The sequence below is a fragment of the Trachurus japonicus genome, chromosome 6 (genome assembly GCF_045865225.1).
Source record: "Trachurus japonicus isolate A0001 chromosome 6, Traja_1.0".
NCBI lineage: Eukaryota > Metazoa > Chordata > Actinopteri > Carangiformes > Carangidae > Trachurus > Trachurus japonicus.
In genome coordinates, this window is record NC_140912.1 from 20,941,744 (window position 1) to 20,961,850 (window position 20,107).

A 20,107-nucleotide genomic window follows, 5' to 3' on the forward strand; every position below is an offset into this window, starting at 1 on the left:
ACAGCGTCTAATCCTGAGTGAGTAAGCGCATTGTAAGAGTCTGGACCTGGTCCTGTGGTCAGTAGGTTCCCTCCTGCAGGGTCAGTTATGTGGACGCTTTACATTCCTCAGGATTTTTCTAATGTCTGTCCCACTGACTCCCACACTCACACATGAAACAGCTCACACCTTAACACACACACACACACACACACACATTTCTTCTCACCATCCTACCTACTCATTAATTCACCTTTTCCGGCTCACTGAGACGTCGCTTTTGTCTCTGGCGGCGACCTCACCAATCCTGTTTCGCCGTCTCCTCCCACTTGAGCTCGCTCTAACCGCCTGCAGCTCCATCGTCCACCTCAAAGGTGTCTGCTGACCTGCTGTCTGACTACAAGCCACCTGCTTGTAATTCAGCTGTCTGGGTCAACCCCTACAGAAATATTTGGCCAGCAGTGGCACCGGCCCTTAGGACTGTGTGTGTGAGGGGTGGGGGGGGTCAGTGTCCCGGTTACTCCCATCACTGCAGGGAATTTGGCCCAATCAGGAAATGAAAGCTCTGGGGCAGAGGGTTTAACGCTGAAATGAAAACATGCCAACATGATATCTGGACAAGAATGTGCCCATATGAAAAAACACACAAAACAAAATGTCACTGGGTCATTTTCGTTACGATCTGCGTTACAAGGAAATAGAGAAGGTGACAGCTCATAGTTCACCTGCATATTGTTTTTTCTTCCCGCTTCACAAAAATGATTTGGCGATTTTGTATTCCAGGAAATAGCTGCACCTGCGTCAGCTGCAAACATCCTTTTACAAAACATTCATTCTGGTTAATTGAAAGCCAATTCTCTGTCATGTAATAACATCCGGCTTGCTGGTTACCTGTCTTTGTTTACTGTCAATGTGTCTGTCAATTGATGTCATTTTTGTTTCCTTCTCTGTCTCTCTGCAGAATATACTACTGGTATGACGAGAGGGGGAAGAAGACGAAGTGCACTGCTCCACAATATGTCGACTTTGTAATGAGTCTTTGTCAGAAACTGGTCACAGATGAGGAAATCTTTCCTACAAAATATGGTAAGAGTCTCTCTGTCACTGACTCCTGCAGCTGATGTCGTACTGCTGCCCCCTGCTGCTCCAGCCAGAGAAATTTAGGGATACAGAAAATTAGTGGTAGTCTAACAAAAAATTTTTTTGGCAGTATCCTGTTTTATTTCACTATTCATCAAATCTGCTTATTAGTTTTTCAATTTGGTCAATATAATGCATAATACAATATCTCAAAATATAAGATAATACAAAATGCACATATTCACATCTTTTGAAAAAAAAACTTTTGAGTCTTGTTAGTTTTTCTCAATTTTTCTGGAACAGAAAGTTAAAAAATGAGTTAACTAATTGATAGTTTACGGATGAATTCAGCTATTCCTCCACTGATGTCCAAAATCTATTAACACCTCACTGAAACGCAGTAGTTGCAGCAGGGGTCACATTCATTCATTTCTGCCATTAACACCCACTGCAGTTTTTTAAATCACTCTCAAACATCATCCTGAGGCTGTATATAAATTGACTATTAATCAACGGCTACAGATGCTCCTTTCTAGGCCTTAGTAAATCTACAGCGACCAGGTGTTTTAAAGATAAAACTATATCTGTAAGTCATTTTTGAGGATTTATAGCTTCTATAGGAGTGAATTGTTTTGGGAAAGCCAAGTCAGACCCTGTTTTAGTCTTTGGATCAGATTTGTTGACAATGAGAAAACCATAAAGCATCAAACTTGCCTGTAAAAAAAAAAAAAAAAACATAATCCCCCTGATCCCTGTTTCTAATCCCGTCTCTTCTGTCTGCTTTGTTTCCTTTTCCCCCTTCAGGAAAAGAGTTCCCCAATTCCTTTGAGTCCTTGGTAAAGAAGATCTGCCGGTACCTGTTCCACGTGCTGGCTCACCTCTACTGGGCGCACTTTAAAGAGACGGTGGCTCTGGACCTGCAGGGCCACTTGAACACTCTGTATGCACATTTCATCGTTTTCGTAAGGGAATTCAACCTGGTCGACCCCAAGGAGACCTGTATCATGGACGACCTGTCCGAAATCCTCTGCACCCCCGCCCCGCCGCCCGCGCCCACCCCGGCCCCCTCCTCCGCCCCGGCCTCGCAACCCTCCCCCTCTTCACAAAACCACGTGACGGAGAGATGAGCGGGGGGGCGGCGGCGAGACAGCAGCCACCACCGGGGGTGATAGAAGATAAGATAGAGGAGAAGAAGGAAAGACAAAGACAGCCTGGCCCCCGTCCTCGGTGCCAGCAGGACTTAAAGAGACCTTCCACTACCCTTATATTTCGCTACTACACCAACCAACCAGCCGGAAGGAAAGGGGGGAGGGTTTTCGGGGGGGGTTTGGGGGTGGCGAGGAGGGGTTTGTCACGCCAGCAGGAATTGGCGTGAGCGTTCCTCCCATGGGGCAAATCCCTCCCATCTTCTCTGCAATTTAAACTAGGAACAAAAAAGTATGTGTATGTTTTATTTTATTTTATTTTTTTGGTTTTATTTTTCATTTTTATTTTATTTTTGTTGAAGTTTTATTCAGTTTTAATTTTTTGTTGTGGCGGTGGGGGTCCTCGGGGTGGGGGTGGGGGTCGGAGAGGAGAGGAGAGGAGAGGGTCGGAGAGGAGGGGGATTGGTGTGTCGAGCCTCCCTCTGTCTGTCCTCGACCTAACATACAGTACAGGAAGGGGGGCTCTGCTTTGCTTTGACCTACTATTTGTACAGTGTTGTTGATGTGTGGAGGAGAAGAGGCGTCTCTGCTCACCTGCCGGCTCGTCCATCCCTCCGCCTCCCCCTCCTCATCCTCCTCCTCCTCCTCCTGCAGGCGGCGGTAGCGGCGGCGACGGGGGGAGGGGCGCACGGCCACCATGCCGGCCAGTAGGGAGCCTGGTGAGGCGATAACTTAGCCAATCACTGTTTGGGTTGTTTATGTCGGGGCGGGATGGGGAGGGGGAAGGGGGGGTGGGATGGTTGATTAAAATAAAAAAGCGCTTCCTACTCAGGACCTGAGAGAATACGTCACTGCTGCCAGAGAGAAGTTCCTCTTTTATTTCTCCTTCTCTGCCCCTCGTTCTCTCCAGCCTGCTCAGCCCCTCCCCATGACAAGACGGTGTTTGTTTAATACAGTATAGTCACATAAATAATCACCTAACAAACGTGTCCCCGAGCTCTTCTTCTTCGGCCTCTAGAGGGCAGCAAAACAATGTAGAGGAACTCCACAGAATCAGGGGAGACAGAGGGAGATGGAAAAAAAATCTAAAAAAGATTGTACATTAGCTCTCTAATCTGAGTGGATGATTCAGAGTCAGACTGGTGCCCGTCTGTGGCTGAACGGGGGGGAGCTGTTTCCTGATGTGGAGCACAGCTGCAGCCCCTTTAAACCACCACCACCACCCGCTCCAGCAGCACAGAAGGACAAAGACATGAGGTAATGTCTGCAGGCCCACAGAGGGAGCGAGACGGAGACAGAGAGATGGGTGCGAGTGACGGTGGGTGGAGCTGCTCCGCTGTGGAACCAGACACCAGTGCTCCCGGTGCAAAACTAAAAAATCTTCAGATTTGTGTTTTTTTTTGTTTTGTTTTTTAAACCTGTCCCTTTTAATTTGCTGTTTTTGAAAAGATTATCAGAGGAGAATTAGTTCAGAAATAATAACGATATTGGTATCATTACACATGTATAGAAAATGCACAGTCTGCTTGGACTTTACTGTACAAAGAATCGCAAGCGGGTTCTGTCAGACATTAGCCTCTGTGTGTGGAGGAGGATGGGTTTATAATTCTCCCTTTTTTATTTATTTTAATTCTTTTTTTTTCTTTTTTTCTTTTTTTTTTGCAGGGTTCTTCAGTTCTGGCTCTCGTTTTTATGTATTTTAATTATTAACTAAGTTAAAAGCAATTTAATATTTTAAGCTCTGCGGATTATAATCTAATAAAAGAGAGAAATGCCAGCGTGTCTCAGTGTCTTTTGTAAGAATGTGTGTGTAAAAAAAAATTTAAAAAAATGAGTATCTCATGTGCTGCATCATGAAGGTGTCACTAAACTCATCCAATATAACACAAAGTTTACTGTTCTATGCATAAACACTGAGCCTGAAAGCAGCTGTGTAACATCTGTAACTGTGAAGGATCTTTGTCAAATCACAGAGTTAGATCTGTTTTAGATAAACAGATTATAGCAAACAACAAATAAAACAGTGTTAAACTGTGGTGGTTGAGTTTGAAAGATGTCTAAAGGCAGCAGGACAGGGAGAATGAAATAATCTGCTGCTTTCAATTTACATTTAAGACTTCAGTTTTACATAGATGAAGTGTAGTGGTGATAAATCACAAGAAACTGCAGGACAGAAATTACAACAAAAAGGTGTAGAACATATCATTTCATCATTCACCACAGAATGTACGTATCCGTTTTTAATCTGTAAATTCTCTCAGTGTTTAGTAAGGACTTATTTTTAAATCAAATCATTCATCAACATTGATTTTTGCAAACTCTCAGTTATACTGTGAGCTTTGCTTAGTCATTGAAATCCAATGGCACTGGGTGTCAGACTCTGTAGGTCTCATTGTTTTCACTCTCCGTTCACAACACTTTGTCATTGAACATTCTCCTTTATTGCTTTTAGATACATGCATCACTCTTAATTAAAAAAGAAAAAGAAACAAAACACAGATGAGCCACTTCCTTCAGTCTGGGCTCAGGTTGTCCAACAACAGTCACATCTCATAAACAAACATCAGTGCTTTTCTCACTTTGTGCGTTTTCACAATGGCTCTGAGTAAAAACATGACGTGTGCATAAATCTCACTGCATGTGATGATGGATTATTGTTTACAGGCAATCAATCAATCCATATCATGATGGCATACATTGGTTGTTAAAGCAGAAGTAAGCGATCCGGTCGTTTTCGCTAATGCTGCGTTCCAGGCAGGCTTTTGAAATCGTAAATTACAGCTTCAAGTCACAACTTACGACTTTGTAGCGTTCCAGGCAACCCACTCGTGTTTTTACGACCTGTTTTACCTGTGAAAGTCACTATAACGGCCACTCGTAACTTCCGACCCGTGAACTCGTACCAGATCGAACTGATACAACTTCACAGGACGAAAAAACACAAGTCTACGAGTTGCCTTGAACGCACCATAACAGTCCTCGTCCCTACGTCACCACATTCACGGCGTTCCTTGGCTGCACACACAGCCCTGCATGCCGTTCTCTCTCCTCATTGGATAAAAACTGTAGGATACGATAAATGTTTTCTCTTCGGCTCAGAGCAGAGCAGAGTGACTGACAGACCCGTGTTTCAGTCCAAACACTCTATGTAAGTGATTGCTGTCGGAAGATATAACTATTTAAAGGGATAGTTCACCCTAGAATGATATTTCGCTCATTATCTACTCACCCTCATGTTGACTAAGGGCTGGAAGAATTATCAGAGTCCACCGTCCCTTCTCTGAGTTACAGGGGGTCTTGGCGTAGCAGTGCATTTCAATGCCACGGTAGCAAAGGGACACCAGAGCTCTTCGTAAAAAAACACACACAAAAAAACATCCAAATACCTCCATGATGCTCGTATGTAATGTCCGTCTTGTGCTGAAGCCCCAAATTGCGTAATTGTCCCGAAAAAAATTAAATAAGTCTATATTTTAAGCTTGTTTGTAGCGGAAGCTTCTCGAAGCTCCTCTTCCTGGTCCGTCCAAATCTCGCGTGATTCGCAGTAACCGCACTGACGCCGGCGCAAATGGATGTTTTTTTGTGTGTGTTTTTTTACGAAGAGCTCTGGTGTCCCTTTGCAACCGTTGCATTGAAATGCACTGCTATGCCGAGACCCCCTGTAACTCAGAGAAGGGACGGTGGACTCTGAAAATTCTTCCAGCCCTTAGTCAACATGAGGGTGAGTAGATAATGAGCGAAATATCATTCTAGGGTGAACTATCCCTTTAAGACTTATATTAACACAAATATATCACTTACTTCTGCTTTAAATAAATATGTTTCTGTTATTCAAGTCACTCCTCCCCATACTTTTACTGATTACCATACAAAACACAGTCAGACGTGGTGTGTGTGTGTGTGTGTGTGTGTGTGTGTGTGTGTGTGTGTGTGTGTGTGTGTGTGTGTGTGTGTGTGTGTGTGTGTGTGTGTGTGTGTGTGTGTGTGTGTTAGCTCTCCAGTCTGGTCCTGCGGATCACCGTGGCCCGACGCTTTCTCACCGACGGCCGCAGGGTGACGCCCTCGTTCAGCTTGAACTGCGCGATGCCACCTGCCTCGTCCAGAGTCTTGGCGCTGCAGCACGGCGTCGGCACCTTCGTCGTGTTACCGAACTTGGAGTAGTCCACCGCGTACATGCCGTCCTCCTCGGACACGGTGGGCACGAACCTCTGCCCCCACAGGATCTCCTCCGTCACGTACGACGTCCTGGCCTGCGTGGTGATGCCCGTGGTCTCCACCACTCCCTCCAGCACCACGACCACCTCGATGTCGTCGTGCAGCAGGTCGGAGGCTGACAGGCCGTACAGGGGGCTGTCCTTGTCGATCACGTGGCAGATGATGAGGGGGGACACCAGGAAGACGCCGTTGGTCCCCACCGGGTTGTCCATGTGGATGTCGATCTGGTCCAGAGGCACCACCTCCCCCTCCTCCGTGGTGCTTCTCCGGACCACCTGCATCCGCACGGTGGCGCTGATGATCATGCTTTTCCTCAGGTCGCCGATGCGGATCATGAAGCAGAGTTTGTTGTTGCGCACGGAGATGACCGCGTGTTTGCTGAAAATGAGCGTCTCCGCGCGCCGGTTGGCCTGCGCCGTTTTCATGAAGATGCAGCCGAGCATGATGGCGTTGATGACCAGGCCCACGATGTTCTGCACGATGAGGATGACGATGGCCGAGACGCACTCCTCCGTGACCATCCGCCCCCCGAAGCCGATGGTCACCTGCACCTCTATGGAGAAGAGGAAGGCGGAGGAGAAGGAGTGAATCTCCGTTACGCACGGGACGAAGTCGTCCCCCCTCTGGTCCAGGTCGCCGTGCGCGAAGGCGACGAGCCACCAGATCATCCCGAAGAGGAGCCAGCTGCACAGGAACGACATGGTGAAGATGATGATCGTGTGGAGCCATTTTAAATCCACCAGAGTCGTGAAGACGTCCTGCAGGAACCGACCCTGCTCGCGGATGTTGGTGTGCGCTACATTGCAGGTGCCGTTCTTGGCAACGAACCGAGCTTTGCCCTGTTTGGCCTTGAACTTGGGCTGCTGCAGGACACCTTCAGCCAAACGTGTCAGCAGGTAATCTTCAGGAATGAGTCCTTTCCGGGACAACATAGCGATCCCATACTACGCACCCACACCACACGGTTGTTTGGTTTGGCTTCTTCTCTCCTCCCCGCTCCTCGGCAGCTGTCGGGCGCAGGAGGGACAGTCCTGTTGTCGCCCGTTTTCTGGAGGTATGTGCGCTCCTCACGTTGCCTGCTCCGGATCAGGCGCTGCTGCTGCTGCTGCACAACCGCGAAGTCCCATGAGAAGATTCTTCTTCCAGCTCCGCAGCTGCCGCCGTCACTCACCCCACCGACGACCGACCGACCGGGCGTAGCTGCTGCTGCTGCTGCTGCTGCGCCACGCCACAACAACCACCGCCACAACCACCACCACCACTACCCCCGCCGCTGCGTCCTCCCATCAGTGGATCAAAGAAACTCGGCGTATAATTGTGAAGTGTTGATGCAGTGCCGGGGGCAAAATGGGCCGAGCTGAGGTTTATCACCTTTGGGTGAAGAGCAGCCTCGTGTGTGGTGGTGGTGCTGGTTGGCTCCGTGCTGACTCCGCCACTTCTCTCCAACTCGGTAACGTGAGATGGAGACGCTGTGAGGTGGAGGAGATACAGTCCCTCCCTCCCTCTCTTCCTCCGTCTCTTCACCCCCTCTCTCTCTCCCTTCCTCTGCCACCTCTGTGATGCCCTTCCTGTGTTTGGGAACGTGAGCGGCCCATCATGCAGAATAAACACATGTGCAGCTCTAAATGCCACCAACAGGCCCCACTCTGATTATACAGCACATCAGGCCTATTCAAATAGTGGCTCAGGGACATACTGTTTTTCTTCTTTATGCACTTTGAGGTGTGCCTAGGTGACCAAAATGTTTATTTTGATTCATAATTGAAGCAGTGTTATTACTAATACTGGGCGTCTGTTTCTTTTTTTATTTCAAAAGTGGAGTAAAGAATTGCCACTACCTCAGTTTCTAAAGCTTTTTACATTGTTTTTATGCACTTTTTGATGTGCCCGTGTCAAATGTGACCCATTTTTAAAGGGAAACAATGATTAAACATGACTTGTTTTTCAATATAAATTTAAGTTGTGTTAGTTTAAAACCACAAGACGCAGAAAATGTCTGGCCCCAATAAATTTCTTGGTTTGAAAATCTGGCCAACACTCACAGTGAATCTCCCTCAGGTCTTTTGATTTAAACTTCAGCAGCTTTAGTCTTTTCCACGAGCATCTAGTCCTGTGTTTAAACCCAGATCTTCCTTCCCTCTGCCCCTCATGGGCAGACTTCATTTCACAGGCCAGGCCAGTCTGCTCCACTGGCATTTGTACAACATCACATGTCGGTCCTGGCTCCAGCAGGCGCAGACTCTCAACTCACATTGACACCCCTGAGTATTAGGAAGATGATCACTATGCTGTGTCTCTGGCTCTCTGCCTGCTCCTTCTGGACCTCAGCTCAGCTCCAGGTCATTTAAAACCTGCTCTGTCATGCTCCATGACTCATATATTTGGTACAGAGCAGTAAATCCCACAAACACACACAAGCACAAAAAAAAAAAACAGCTTTCCATCACCTCACTCACTATCACTTCAGAAAACACCAGTGTGAATGATAATTTATGTTTTATTAACAAAGAATTAACATTTTTTTATGTACAAATATAATACAACATGATTAAAAAATAAAAGGAATATATTCCATGGGTCAATTGCACTTCGAATGTCTTCCTTCAATGCTGCTTCTCTCTCTCTCCTCCTCCTCCTGTTGTGCTACTTGTCTGCTCGCACGAAGGAGGCGAAGACGCTGCCCTCCGTGTCCAGCAGGGCCTGGGGTCTGTCGTACTCCAAGATGATGCCCCGCTTCATCACAATCACCAGGTCGGCATTCAGGATGGTGTGGACGCGATGCTGCAGGGGAGGAAGAGGAGGAAGACTTGAGTGAACATCACTAAACAAATGGGCAAGTAAAGTGTCCAAGTGGCCGCTGGGACACTTTAATATTCATGTATGATGTTTTTAATCGCTTTATAGTGATATAACCATAACAATGTTCCTCTGGAGATCACATTACCTTTTTTCCTCTTCTCTCTTTTACTTTTTAAAAAACACTTTTACTGCAGTAACACTTATGTGTCCATGCAGCAGTCCACTGGTTCATAAGAACTGCATCATGGGTCAGTGTAAAAGGGAGGTCAGCACTCTCAAGGGAATGACTGGGGGGCGGGGGGGTGGGTTACATGCATTACTGTTAATACCTGGCACAGTATGGGGAGGGGGGGATACTCACTGCTATAGTAACTACTGTGCGGTCAGCAAAAGAGGTCATCACCACTTTCTGTAGGATGCTCTCCTGTGGGGACAGAGGCAGAGGACAGAGATCAATTCAAGGTACAGGTAATAGAAAAAGCCTCTTTAAACATATCCTCATACTGATTGAATAGAAAAAACTCACTATCACCTCTCGTTCCTCATCCCAGTGCCCCTGATTAAAAGCTCCAGCCTGTTTCCTCGAGGGCTGTGTGCTGCTGCTGCTATTGTAAGCTACAAATGTCGCCCTTTGTAAGCGATCGTACAAAGTAAGAAGCGGCCATTTGTCCACGCTGAATCCCCTCAGGCTATAACTGCCCTCGGTATTATCCCTATTTCAATCTATATGTATCTCCCTCGTGCACGCCCCCTTTTCCACTCCACCTTTCTTTTTTATCCTCCTCTTATGTAAGAAAAGTACAAGTACAACCAGAACCTGTGATCACTACCAAACTGAAAGTTTTCTGTTTCTATTAGCAGCTCAGATATTTAAAACACAACAATGCAGATTTTCTGCCTATGATACTGTAAAACTTTAACTTTTATATATGAATATGAATTCAGAAGGTCATTGAGCATTTCCCTGCTTGAATTCTCCACTCCATTCACACCTGTCACACACACACACACACACACACTGACCGTTGCCATGTCTATGGACGCCGTGGCTTCGTCCATGATGAGGATGCTGCTCTTCCTGACGAAGGCTCTGGCCAGACAGAACAGCTGCCTCTGGCCCTGACTGAAGTTTTCCCCTCCCTCCGTCACTGTGGCATCTAAAGGGCAGAAATATCTTTAATTGAATAAACACGCAATACTACACCCACAGTGGTACATTAATATTAATGTGAGAAGCACAGAGCTGAAGTTGCAGATTGCTTTATCAGTGACACAACACAACATTAAAGTTAATTGGCCATTACGATTCCTTGCTTATGAATCAATATTGTATTGATTTTCCATTGTATGTTATGAATGGGACCGAGCTATATAAGGAGAAGCTGGAAAAAGTGAACTGCTCCCCGGTGATGTCTGAGTCAGAGCATGTGTGCTTCGTCAACACGAGCTCTGACTGAAATCACATGGGAACAGTTTCTGAGTGAATTAATTTGTTTTGGGACGAATAAACAAATGAACACCAGGAATTAGGATGGGAAACACTGATGACTCTTGAATTATGAATTCATATTAATTATATGAATTCATAAGCTGTAAATAATAGTTGGAAATGTTATTTTTTTCATGCACAAAATAGAGGTCATTATGGACTTGTCAAAAATCATTACTATAGTTTGATAACATTAAGTCAGTGGGGTGGCTAAAAATACATTTTAAAGATTTCTCCTCCTGTTACATGTAAAACAATCTTTAAAAATACAATTATGGTTTTCACAAAATAACATAAATGTCTCTCTCTCTCTTTCTCTGCAGTGACATGGAGCCCTCCCGGCACTGCAGTGCAGTCTGCTTTATATGCAACATTAAACACAGAGTCACCACTGTGCTCTTACTTGAACCAAATTAAAGGGCAAAGTTAATTAGCCATTAACTCCTGGGCCTCAGATCAATGGTTTATTGAACATGTGGCTTCAGCGAACAAAACTACAGCAGTAATAGATCAGTGTCACACATGCACACACACCCTGACACACATTCATCAGTGTGTCACTATACTTTCTGTCTGAATGCACCGAGTGAAGCAGAAACCATCAGGTGAGATGAGCAGCAGCAGCAGACTGTGACTCTCTCAGAGCAGTGACAGGTTCCTTTATCAAGAGGCAGTGACGAGTGGAGGGACAGACACATCCCAAACTGAGCCAGAAGTTAAAGTGCAGCCTCCATACATCAGCATACCGGGCATTCCCCGTTCGCGGTATGTAGGTTAAAGCTGTTGAGGAGGAGTCACGGGGCTCTCAGCTACCATCTGATCTGATCTGATCCTGAGTCTGCTGCGGTCTACACCTGTCAGGATGTAGCAGCATGAGCTCCAACGGCGAGTTAAAAAATTCATGCTGATGTATTCTGATCCAGAGGCCTGATCTTTAGTGTCGGGACACTGGAGCAGCTGACAGGTGTGACCGGCGAGTAAACACGTGATCTTCAAAGAGGTCAGATTGAAGCTTCACATTCAGTCACGCAGTTTATACAGAGTGAGTGACTGATGTTAATATTTCAAATAAATATGAACATATTAATATTGGTACTGGCTATTATCTATTCATTAACAGTAAATGTGCATTGCCGAAGTATGCAGTTGTAACTCCCTCACAATTTAACAGGCTTTATGCACAGCTCCACTACTTCCTGAACGTAAACAAGCTCCTTTATTTCCTGTCTTACATTATTGGACAAACTGATTGACCTCAGTAGTCACAGCAATGGTCAGACACACCTGGATTAATCAGTTTGTCCAATAATGTAAAACAGGAAATAAAGGAGCTGGTTTAAGTTCAGGAAGTAGTGGAGCTGTGCATGAAGCCTATTCAGTTCAAAATAGTGTAATTGAATGAACAACAACAACAACAACATCAACATAGTTCCTCACCCAGGCCTCCTGGCAGTGATTTAACCACCGGCTTCAGCTGAGCGATCTCCAGAGCCTCCCACAACATCTCGTCTGTAGCCTTCATCTCTGGGTCGAGGTTGAACCTACACACACACACACACACAAACACACACAACACAGAAAGCAGCACGTTCTCACATATTAAAATCTGTAACCATGTAATGTTTAATAGATTATTATTTAATCCAGTTATCCCCACCGTTTACTTTCCATATTTCCCCTCCCCTAATTCAACGCCAGTGTTGATCTGATCTTTGTCTATGTGAAGCAGCATCTCTGATAATCTATAGTGAATGTTTTAGTAAACAGTTGACTTTGCGAGCATTGCAGAGCATTGCACAGTTTTCTTTCAGTTCTTCTTTCTCCTCTTCCCCGACATGTTTACACTTTTATGCTGCTGGAGGCTAAAAATAAACCTCTCCAGTAGAGTTTTCAGTGGAACGCCCTCTTATCTACAGACCCTCTCTGCTCTACTTGTGCTTTAGCTAAGTGTCTTTAAGGGTGCCACAGTTTTGCCAACTGCTCCTGTTACAGGAAATGTTTTCCCTCCTTCTGCCGAAGCTATTTCAGATTATCACCCAATCTAAACTGCTGTGACGCGTCCTTCCTGTTGATGAAGGGAAGTCCTTCGTACCGGATGGTGCCGCTGAAGAGGAAGGGGTCTTGGAGGATGATGGACAAGCGAGACCTGAGGGTCTGCAGAGGCAGCTTGGCGATGTCGATGTCATCGATGACGATCCTCCCTGTGAAAGACAGAAAAACGAATTCATAAAAAACACAATCACATCATGCATGATCCACAACAAAGTGCAACAAGGAACAAGAAATTCTCAGCATTTCAGATGTTACGTGCAACAATAAAAAGCTTTATCTGGCTTGTGTTTTATTTAAAAACCTTCTTCAGCCATATTCATTTCACTTGACCCGTCCCTCCACACTGATATGAAATGCTTCACCTTCAAACATGTCCACCATGCGGAAGAAGGCCAAGGAGAAAGAGGATTTTCCGCTGCCCGTCCTGCCACAGATCCCCACCTGAAAATAAACAACTCTAAATCATCATCAATCATCCCCAGTACTCAATCGGCCAATAAGATAAAAACCTATTCAGATGCTATATTCCCTGGCCCTCATGTTTAGTTACCTTCTGTCCGGGGCTGATGTGTGCGTTGACGTTTTTCAGCACGGGCTTCAGCGTGGTGTCGTATCTGACGCTCAGGTTCTGGATCTTGATCTCTCCCTGTCGGGGCCAGCCCTCAGGGACCTGAGACACGGCTGATAGAGACACACAAACGTAACGATTTGATTAAATCTGTTTACATGATACTTGACTAAAGGGGCCACTGGGCTCTTCAACAAAATCCATTTTGGCTGAAAGGTAAAAATGCATGTACGATGGATTATTAAGGGATATAATGGCATTAACTACAACAGCTGAAGACAGATAAAGACACATTTCCCTTGAGCATCATGATACCCCACTCCAGCTGACGATGATGAATGTGGAGCAAATGTGGTCTAACTTTAAACTTCATCCTGAGTGACTAAGACATTAGAAAAAAAAGAAACTCAGAAGAAGAAAGCAGATGTGATTTGTTTTTTTGCTGAGTTAGTGGAGGGTTCGTTTCTAGAAACTGAACCCGTGTGGCTGCACTCACTGAGCAGACCCTCTGAATTCTCCGGTTCAGTTTTGAGCAGGCCGTTAATCCTCTTGACTGAGCCAAGCTGTACTTCCATGTCTGCCAGGTTACGCACCATCCAGTTCATGTAGTTGGACACCTGATACACAGAGGGCAGGGAGGGAGGGAGGAGGAGGGGGAGGGGGAGGAGGGGAGTGGAGACAAGTTGGGTAAATGTCACCAAACAGACACACAGCCAGAGCCAGTCCTCTCAGGCTCTTTCAGCTCACACACCATTTACAAACCTTGTATTTCCATGAGGGGCATTTTTCAAGAGTGAAGGAAAACAGAGAAGTTTCCAGCTGACAATGAATTTTTCAAAAAGTCTGATGCATGTTTTATGTAGTTCACGTAACTTCAGATCTTTAAGACAATTTTCTTAACATTCAATTATTCAGTTTGTCTAACACATTTAAAAACTACCAAATTTTCGAGGAGGACACAGTTTTCACGGCAGAGCACCAGCACAGGGAAAAAGAAACAATTTTTTTCACATTTTTTAAAGGTTCTGTTTTTGTGCAGCAAGAAGAGAAATCAGAAGAAAATGTAAATGAGCCACTGATTATGTATCATAAGTCGTTCTTTTCATCAGCTTCTCCATTTCGATCTCCCTCAAGTATGAGAAATCGTGTGTTTCAAGTGGTACTTTGAAATTATGATTTTCATTTTGACTCTGATTTTATAATCATCTCATTTATCTTGTATAATAGGTTAGATTCACTGATGTATTAAAAAATATGTAAAAAATACCAAGTCAAATACGCCGAGGGCAGAACAAAACACGAAAGAATCTAGGGAAATATATCGAAAATCTTTGGAAGAGTTTGACAGAAATGTAGAAAATGTATTATTTTAATGTAATAAATGGTCTTTAGGAAATATAAAACACATATTCAAAACACACGGCCTCACCATGAGTGCGTAGGTCAGTCCCAGCCCCACCAGACCAGTGGACAGCTGGTTGTAGAGTGAGTTGGTGATGGAGGCTACGGCTGCCACCAGCACCACACAGGCTCCGATGTATTCCTGCAGAGACAGACAGCATCACAACACAGTGAGGAGATACAGCATGGCTGAATAATTCAAAATAAGTAAATGAGGTAAAGGGGCGATCTCTTATTACACAGCGGTTTAATGTCAACACGTATGATAATGAAGAGCATGTGTGTGCACATGAATCCATAAACATCTCAAGGTTATCTCCTCTGCTGTGAAACGTTGTGGATACATAAAACATCACGACGGCTGCGTTTCATGTTTCATGTCAGGATGGAAAATTCAGTTTTTCTGGATCCCGACAGAGGGAGCAGTTACCCAGCAACAGCTGCCGTGTGACAAACTGTAAACAACAACAACGACCAGAACTCTTCTGCAGAACTGAACAGACGGACGGCTCATTACCATGCGGACCTCCAGCCACCGGTTGGCCGCGGTGAGGAAGAGGGAGGCGATGTTGTTGGCATCGGTGAACTGCAGTAACCTCTGTCTGAACCTGGGCTCGTACCTGACAACACAAAGTATTAGTTAATTATATTACAGACCTACTTATATTATATTCCACCTGCCTGCTACTTTTCAGCCCTTTTTGCATTTAGATGGTAGGCATCATTTTTATCTATGTTTTTTTTTTCTTCTACTATGTTTACAATTTTTTAATTTTTTATGATGTTTTATGCTGTTTTATGCTGTTCTTTTTAAATGTTTTGTCTTTATGTAAAGCACATTTAGTTGCTTCTTGGTATGAAATGCGCTATATAAATAAAGATACTTTGCCTTATAAACCACCAAAAAGAGATATTATACATAGTTTAACTGCAACAACTGAGAGAAAATGAAGGATGTGTCAATTATAGGGAATTAAACCAAAGTGAAACAAAATGTATAACCTTTTTTCTGTCTGATTTGGAAAGTCTAAGAGCAATAGCTTTGACAGAAAGCAGAAAATGATCTTATCTACTGTAGTACTGAAAAGCAAAGTGCAAATGGAAATTTAATGTGAACATGCAAGTTTTGGTTCACTGAAATGATAATTTCAAAAGAAGATGCCTCACAAGAATGAATCCGAATGGCATTAGCGATATATGATGTTTTGAAGAAGTGCCTCAGACATTCAGAATTACATTTCCATAAAATCGAGACTCGTGTGGGACACTGATTTTAAAAGGAAGGCTCAAACATTCAGACTTTTTAGAGCCTAGTCAACCTCTTAAAAACCGCCTCCTACACTTAAGCTTCTCATCAGACCTGAACTGCACCTGCTTTTCAAACTTTTAATGTGCTCAGAAGTTGGATTTGATAAAAAATAAAAAATAAAAAACTCTTGCTAAAGCTCAGAAGTCAGAAGGTATGAGGGTGTTATCACAGACGGTGCAGTGCTTCACAGGCCAGATGCTTTCATCCTGTAAAATTAGTATTTAATAAAAGATGAGCATTTCAAACATTGGACCCTGTGGATATAAAATGACTACAGCAGGAGATGGAGTGTGTTCGAGATCACCTGAGGGCTCTGATAGTCGTGAGACCTTCCACTGTTTCTGAGAAGTGGGACAGTAAAGGGAGCTGGGTGCTGTCCTCCAGCTGCTGCAGGTCCCTGACAGAAGACAAAGATATAGCAAAGATATAGTATATAAACAGGTATATAGATTGGTCATTAGGTTGAGGTGATAATGGTGTCACTGTGTCAAACTAATACTTACACTGCAAAAACTCAAAACCTTTCCAAGAATATTTGTCTTATTTCTTGTCAAAATGTCTCATTTCTAGTCAAAACAAATCTCTTTCCACTTAAAATAAGACTCATCAACAAATTAACTTGTTTTTAGATCATTTTCACTTGTTTCAAACTAATTTTCACTTAAAATAAGTAGAAAAATCTGCCAGTGAAAGCAAGTTTTTTGTGTTTGTAATAAGAAAGAAAAACTTGCTCCACTATCAGATTTTTCTACTTATTTCCAGTGAAAATATGCTTGAAAGAAGTAAAAAGTGTCAAAAAAACAAGCTACTTTTATGTGATGAGTCTTATTTTAAGTATAATGAGATTTGTTTTGACTAGAAATAAGACAAATATTCTTGGTAAGATTTTGAGTTTTTGCAGTGTAGTTTGTGTAATACAGATGCGATACTGTACATGTTTCAAAATCTATTTACGGTATATAAACTTTAACTTACTTAACAGCTACCGTATGTTATGTTTGTTAAATGTAACGAATAAATACATGTATTATGCGTAAAAATGTCAATACGTTGGGCCATAACTCAGCAGGATCAACCTTTAAAACATATTCTCACTCAACAACTCGTCTGTGATCCGTGTCACTCAGCCCCGTTCACACTCACCTGGACGCCACTCGGAAGTATTTCTGGATGAAGTAGCAGGTGACGGCCAGCGGCAGCAGGGCGAAGAGGAAAACAGGGGTCACGTAGGAGATGACGCCCAGGGCGGAGACACACAGCAGCGTGGAGCGGGTGAGGCACTCCAGGGTGGTCGGGATGTGCTGGTCGATGGTGTTCGTGTCGGTGGAGAACCTGTTGAGGATGCTGCCGAGCGGAGTCGTTTCAAACAGCCTGAGGGAGGGAAAACAGTGACTCACTGCTTCAGAAGCTTAATCCACCTGTCTCTCTCAATAAAACCAAATGTGAGCTTGAGTATTATGGTACCTCGGAGTCATAGCGGTAGAGTTCTTTTGTGAATTGATTTTTTAATTTTCTTTAATACCTTTTATAGTCTCTAAACCACTTTACTCGCTGCTACAATATTCAATTTAACTTTAGGACTCCAGGTTTATTTAATGATTAAATTAAAATGATAATTATATTTTAGAACTACTCTTGAAAGATATGTGGAATCCTTAAGGTTATTTACATTTTGGACACAAGGGGAGAAAAATGTTTAACATGACTCTGCTCAGACACGCTGTGCAGTTGACTGGTTCGGATAAACTCTTTCATTTATGATATATGTGTTTATTCAGTGTATGTGAGAGTGTGTACAGTACATGCAGTGTGTGGCATGTGCATGTGAGCATCTTTATGTACAGTAAGTGACATCTCCTGGGTTTTGTGTGAGGAAAGCAGATGGTGTAATGGAGTAATGAGGCATAAAACAAGCTGCTTTTAAGTGCGTTTCCTGACTTGTTTTAGCACATGCACATGCAGCTCTCTCTCTCTCTCTCTCTCTCTCTCTGTCTGTCTGCCCCCTTCATCCATCATGAGACCGAGCTGTAACACACACACACACACACACACACACACACACACACACACACACACACACACACACACACAGCATTGTACCTCATGGGGGCCAGTATGATCTTGTTGAGCAGGTTGTGGTGGAGCTTCTTGGCCACTTTGAGGCCGGTCCACTCCACAGCCACAGAGGTGGCCAGACACAGGGCGATGCCCAGGCAGCACAGGACGCTGAACACCGACAGATACCACGAGTGACTGAAGCCACAGTCCTACAACAGAGAGAGAGAGAGAGAGAGAGACATTGAAGACATGACTGCAACTTTGTGTGTGTGTGAGGGAGCGGGGGTGTTCCTGCTTCTCACTTTGCTTGTTCTGTAATTACAAGCATAATTAAACTCGGAGGCTGGTTAAAAATTAGCTTTCTAATGTGACAGAAGCCCGTGAAGCTTTCAAAGCCGTTCTAGCAACATTTGAACAAGAAATGCAGCTTCGGTCTCCTGCCCTCAGCTTCATTTTCTCCTCAGCTGACCTCCTGTTACATTAACCGCTCTGACTGATCGCTTTACATATTTAAACACATTTTAAACATCTATTTATATCAAGTTTTAAACATTTATTTCAGCATGATGAAGCACATTTTACTCTTACTTTTCTTTTCTTATTTCTCTCTATTTTTGGTCATGTTATATTCATTGTAATACATTGGACCTGTCTAATAGGTAAATTGGATTGTCGGTGGAATAAAATAAAAAATACACTCCAGTTGCTCAACACACAGACTAACACCCACTAGAGATTTGTGTAATCCCTTTATTGTTCCTTTATTTCCATCGTCTAAATGGACATAAACTCTGCACATCATCTGTCACATGTAAGTGTGTTTACAGTGAAGTGAATATGCAGTTACATAAAGTGGTGGTAATGAGCCAGAGTTTGTGTTTGATAGCGGAGCAGGACTTCCAAGTGGATAAGTCCGCAGCAAAGCATAGATTAGATAAACCTGGCAAAGACACACAGAGACGAAGCCAGACAAGATGTCCTCTGCATCCCAGCGCCAAACTATCTGCTCCTGACCGGACGCCGGTCGGTGAGTGTGTTTGAGGAAAGATGAAAAAGAGGCTGCTGTAACGTTAGAGGAGGAGGAAGTGGAGGTGTGTGAAATATGACCTGGTATTTTGGTGCACGGGACAGACACACACATACTCACAGGCACAAGCAAAAATACACACACAAACAACGTATACGGTATATAACTACTGTATTGATAATAGAGCTGCTTCATCGTTCCAAGAACATTATAACCTGTCAGCAGCTGCTGTGACCTTAATGTGTGAATGTTGCAGCTTAACCTTCACCTGCACTATACTGTTTTCTGAGCGTGTGTGTGTGTGTTTGTGCTTTCTCTAAATGTGTGTTGGCTTGAATGCCAGTTAGAGATTATATTGGGGTTGGAAAGGCAGAGCTTAAAGTTGTAGAAAGGTTAAAGAGGATGTAGGTGACAAACTGTCTTTCAGTCAGGATAAGGGGTTATTTCAGGTCATAGCTCTTCCTCTAAACCCTCATTGACAACAAACTGTCCTCAAGCGTGCTGTTACTTAAACACCCTTTTTCAAAATGCTTTTCCATTTTGACGCAGACAGATGTTGATGCATTTCTGCTGCTCTAATATGCAGATGAGGCCTCTGGGTTTTGTTAGTGAACGCTCCATATGGAGCTGGCAGCGTCTGTGTCTGTGTTTTAGGTCAGCTCTGCTCAGTTGAGATACACGAGAGAATAAAAGTGAGAACAACTGTTATGTAATTTCACAATAGCCTGTTTCACAAACACGTGTAGATACAGTTCAGCTTCAGCATGTTTTTCATAAATGCTGCAACTATTTTTATCATCATTTCATTTACAGATTTCATGATCTATTGAACTTCAACCTGATGTCATTGAATTGTTTTTTTCCGATCAGTGCTCCAGAGTATTCACTTTACTGTGAAATATCAAATTGTCTCATTTGAACATATTTTCTGTGTTTCAAAGACTTTGTCCAAATTATATTTTACCAAAAAGCAAATGCTCGAGAT

At 43.9% G+C, this 20,107-nt stretch overlaps 3 protein-coding genes across 7 annotated transcripts in view; 1 reads left to right on the forward strand and 2 right to left on the reverse strand.

Annotated features, from left to right (window-relative positions):
- Window positions 1-3,981, forward strand: part of mob2a (MOB kinase activator 2a) — a 62,687-nt gene extending 58,706 nt beyond the window's left edge. For all 3 annotated transcript variants that reach the window (XM_085779713.1, XM_085779714.1, XM_085779712.1), the window contains exons 4-5: window positions 941-1,065; window positions 1,864-3,981. In XM_085779713.1, the coding sequence (XP_085635839.1) occupies window positions 941-1,065; window positions 1,864-2,186 (448 nt within the window). In that variant the 3' untranslated portion in view covers window positions 2,187-3,981. The remainder of the gene's footprint in view (window positions 1-940; window positions 1,066-1,863) is intronic.
- Window positions 3,982-6,153: 2,172 nt separating this feature from the next.
- kcnj11 (potassium inwardly rectifying channel subfamily J member 11) lies at window positions 6,154-7,694 on the reverse strand. Its single transcript, XM_085779711.1, has one exon. The coding sequence runs from the start codon at window positions 7,349-7,351 to the stop codon at window positions 6,194-6,196; it is 1,158 nt and encodes a 385-aa protein (XP_085635837.1). The 5' UTR covers window positions 7,352-7,694; the 3' UTR covers window positions 6,154-6,193.
- A 1,206-nt stretch (window positions 7,695-8,900) lies between these two features.
- abcc8 (ATP-binding cassette, sub-family C (CFTR/MRP), member 8) overlaps window positions 8,901-20,107 on the reverse strand; it is a 52,429-nt gene continuing 41,222 nt past the window's right edge. For all 3 annotated transcript variants that reach the window (XM_085779709.1, XM_085779708.1, XM_085779710.1), the window contains 13 exons: window positions 18,138-18,304; window positions 17,181-17,408; window positions 16,342-16,434; window positions 15,246-15,348; window positions 14,757-14,870; window positions 13,824-13,944; window positions 13,310-13,440; window positions 13,122-13,200; window positions 12,800-12,908; window positions 12,145-12,248; window positions 10,242-10,375; window positions 9,580-9,642; window positions 8,901-9,200 (listed from right to left, as the gene is read on the reverse strand). In XM_085779709.1, the coding sequence (XP_085635835.1) occupies window positions 9,063-9,200; window positions 9,580-9,642; window positions 10,242-10,375; window positions 12,145-12,248; window positions 12,800-12,908; window positions 13,122-13,200; window positions 13,310-13,440; window positions 13,824-13,944; window positions 14,757-14,870; window positions 15,246-15,348; window positions 16,342-16,434; window positions 17,181-17,408; window positions 18,138-18,304 (1,584 nt within the window). In that variant the 3' untranslated portion in view covers window positions 8,901-9,062. The remainder of the gene's footprint in view (window positions 9,201-9,579; window positions 9,643-10,241; window positions 10,376-12,144; window positions 12,249-12,799; window positions 12,909-13,121; window positions 13,201-13,309; window positions 13,441-13,823; window positions 13,945-14,756; window positions 14,871-15,245; window positions 15,349-16,341; window positions 16,435-17,180; window positions 17,409-18,137; window positions 18,305-20,107) is intronic.

Bases quoted from the DNA above. Each gene is read 5' to 3' on its own strand.
- kcnj11 (XM_085779711.1), bottom strand. From the start codon at position 7,351: ATGTTGTCCCGGAAAGGACTCATTCCTGAAGATTACCTGCTGACACGT.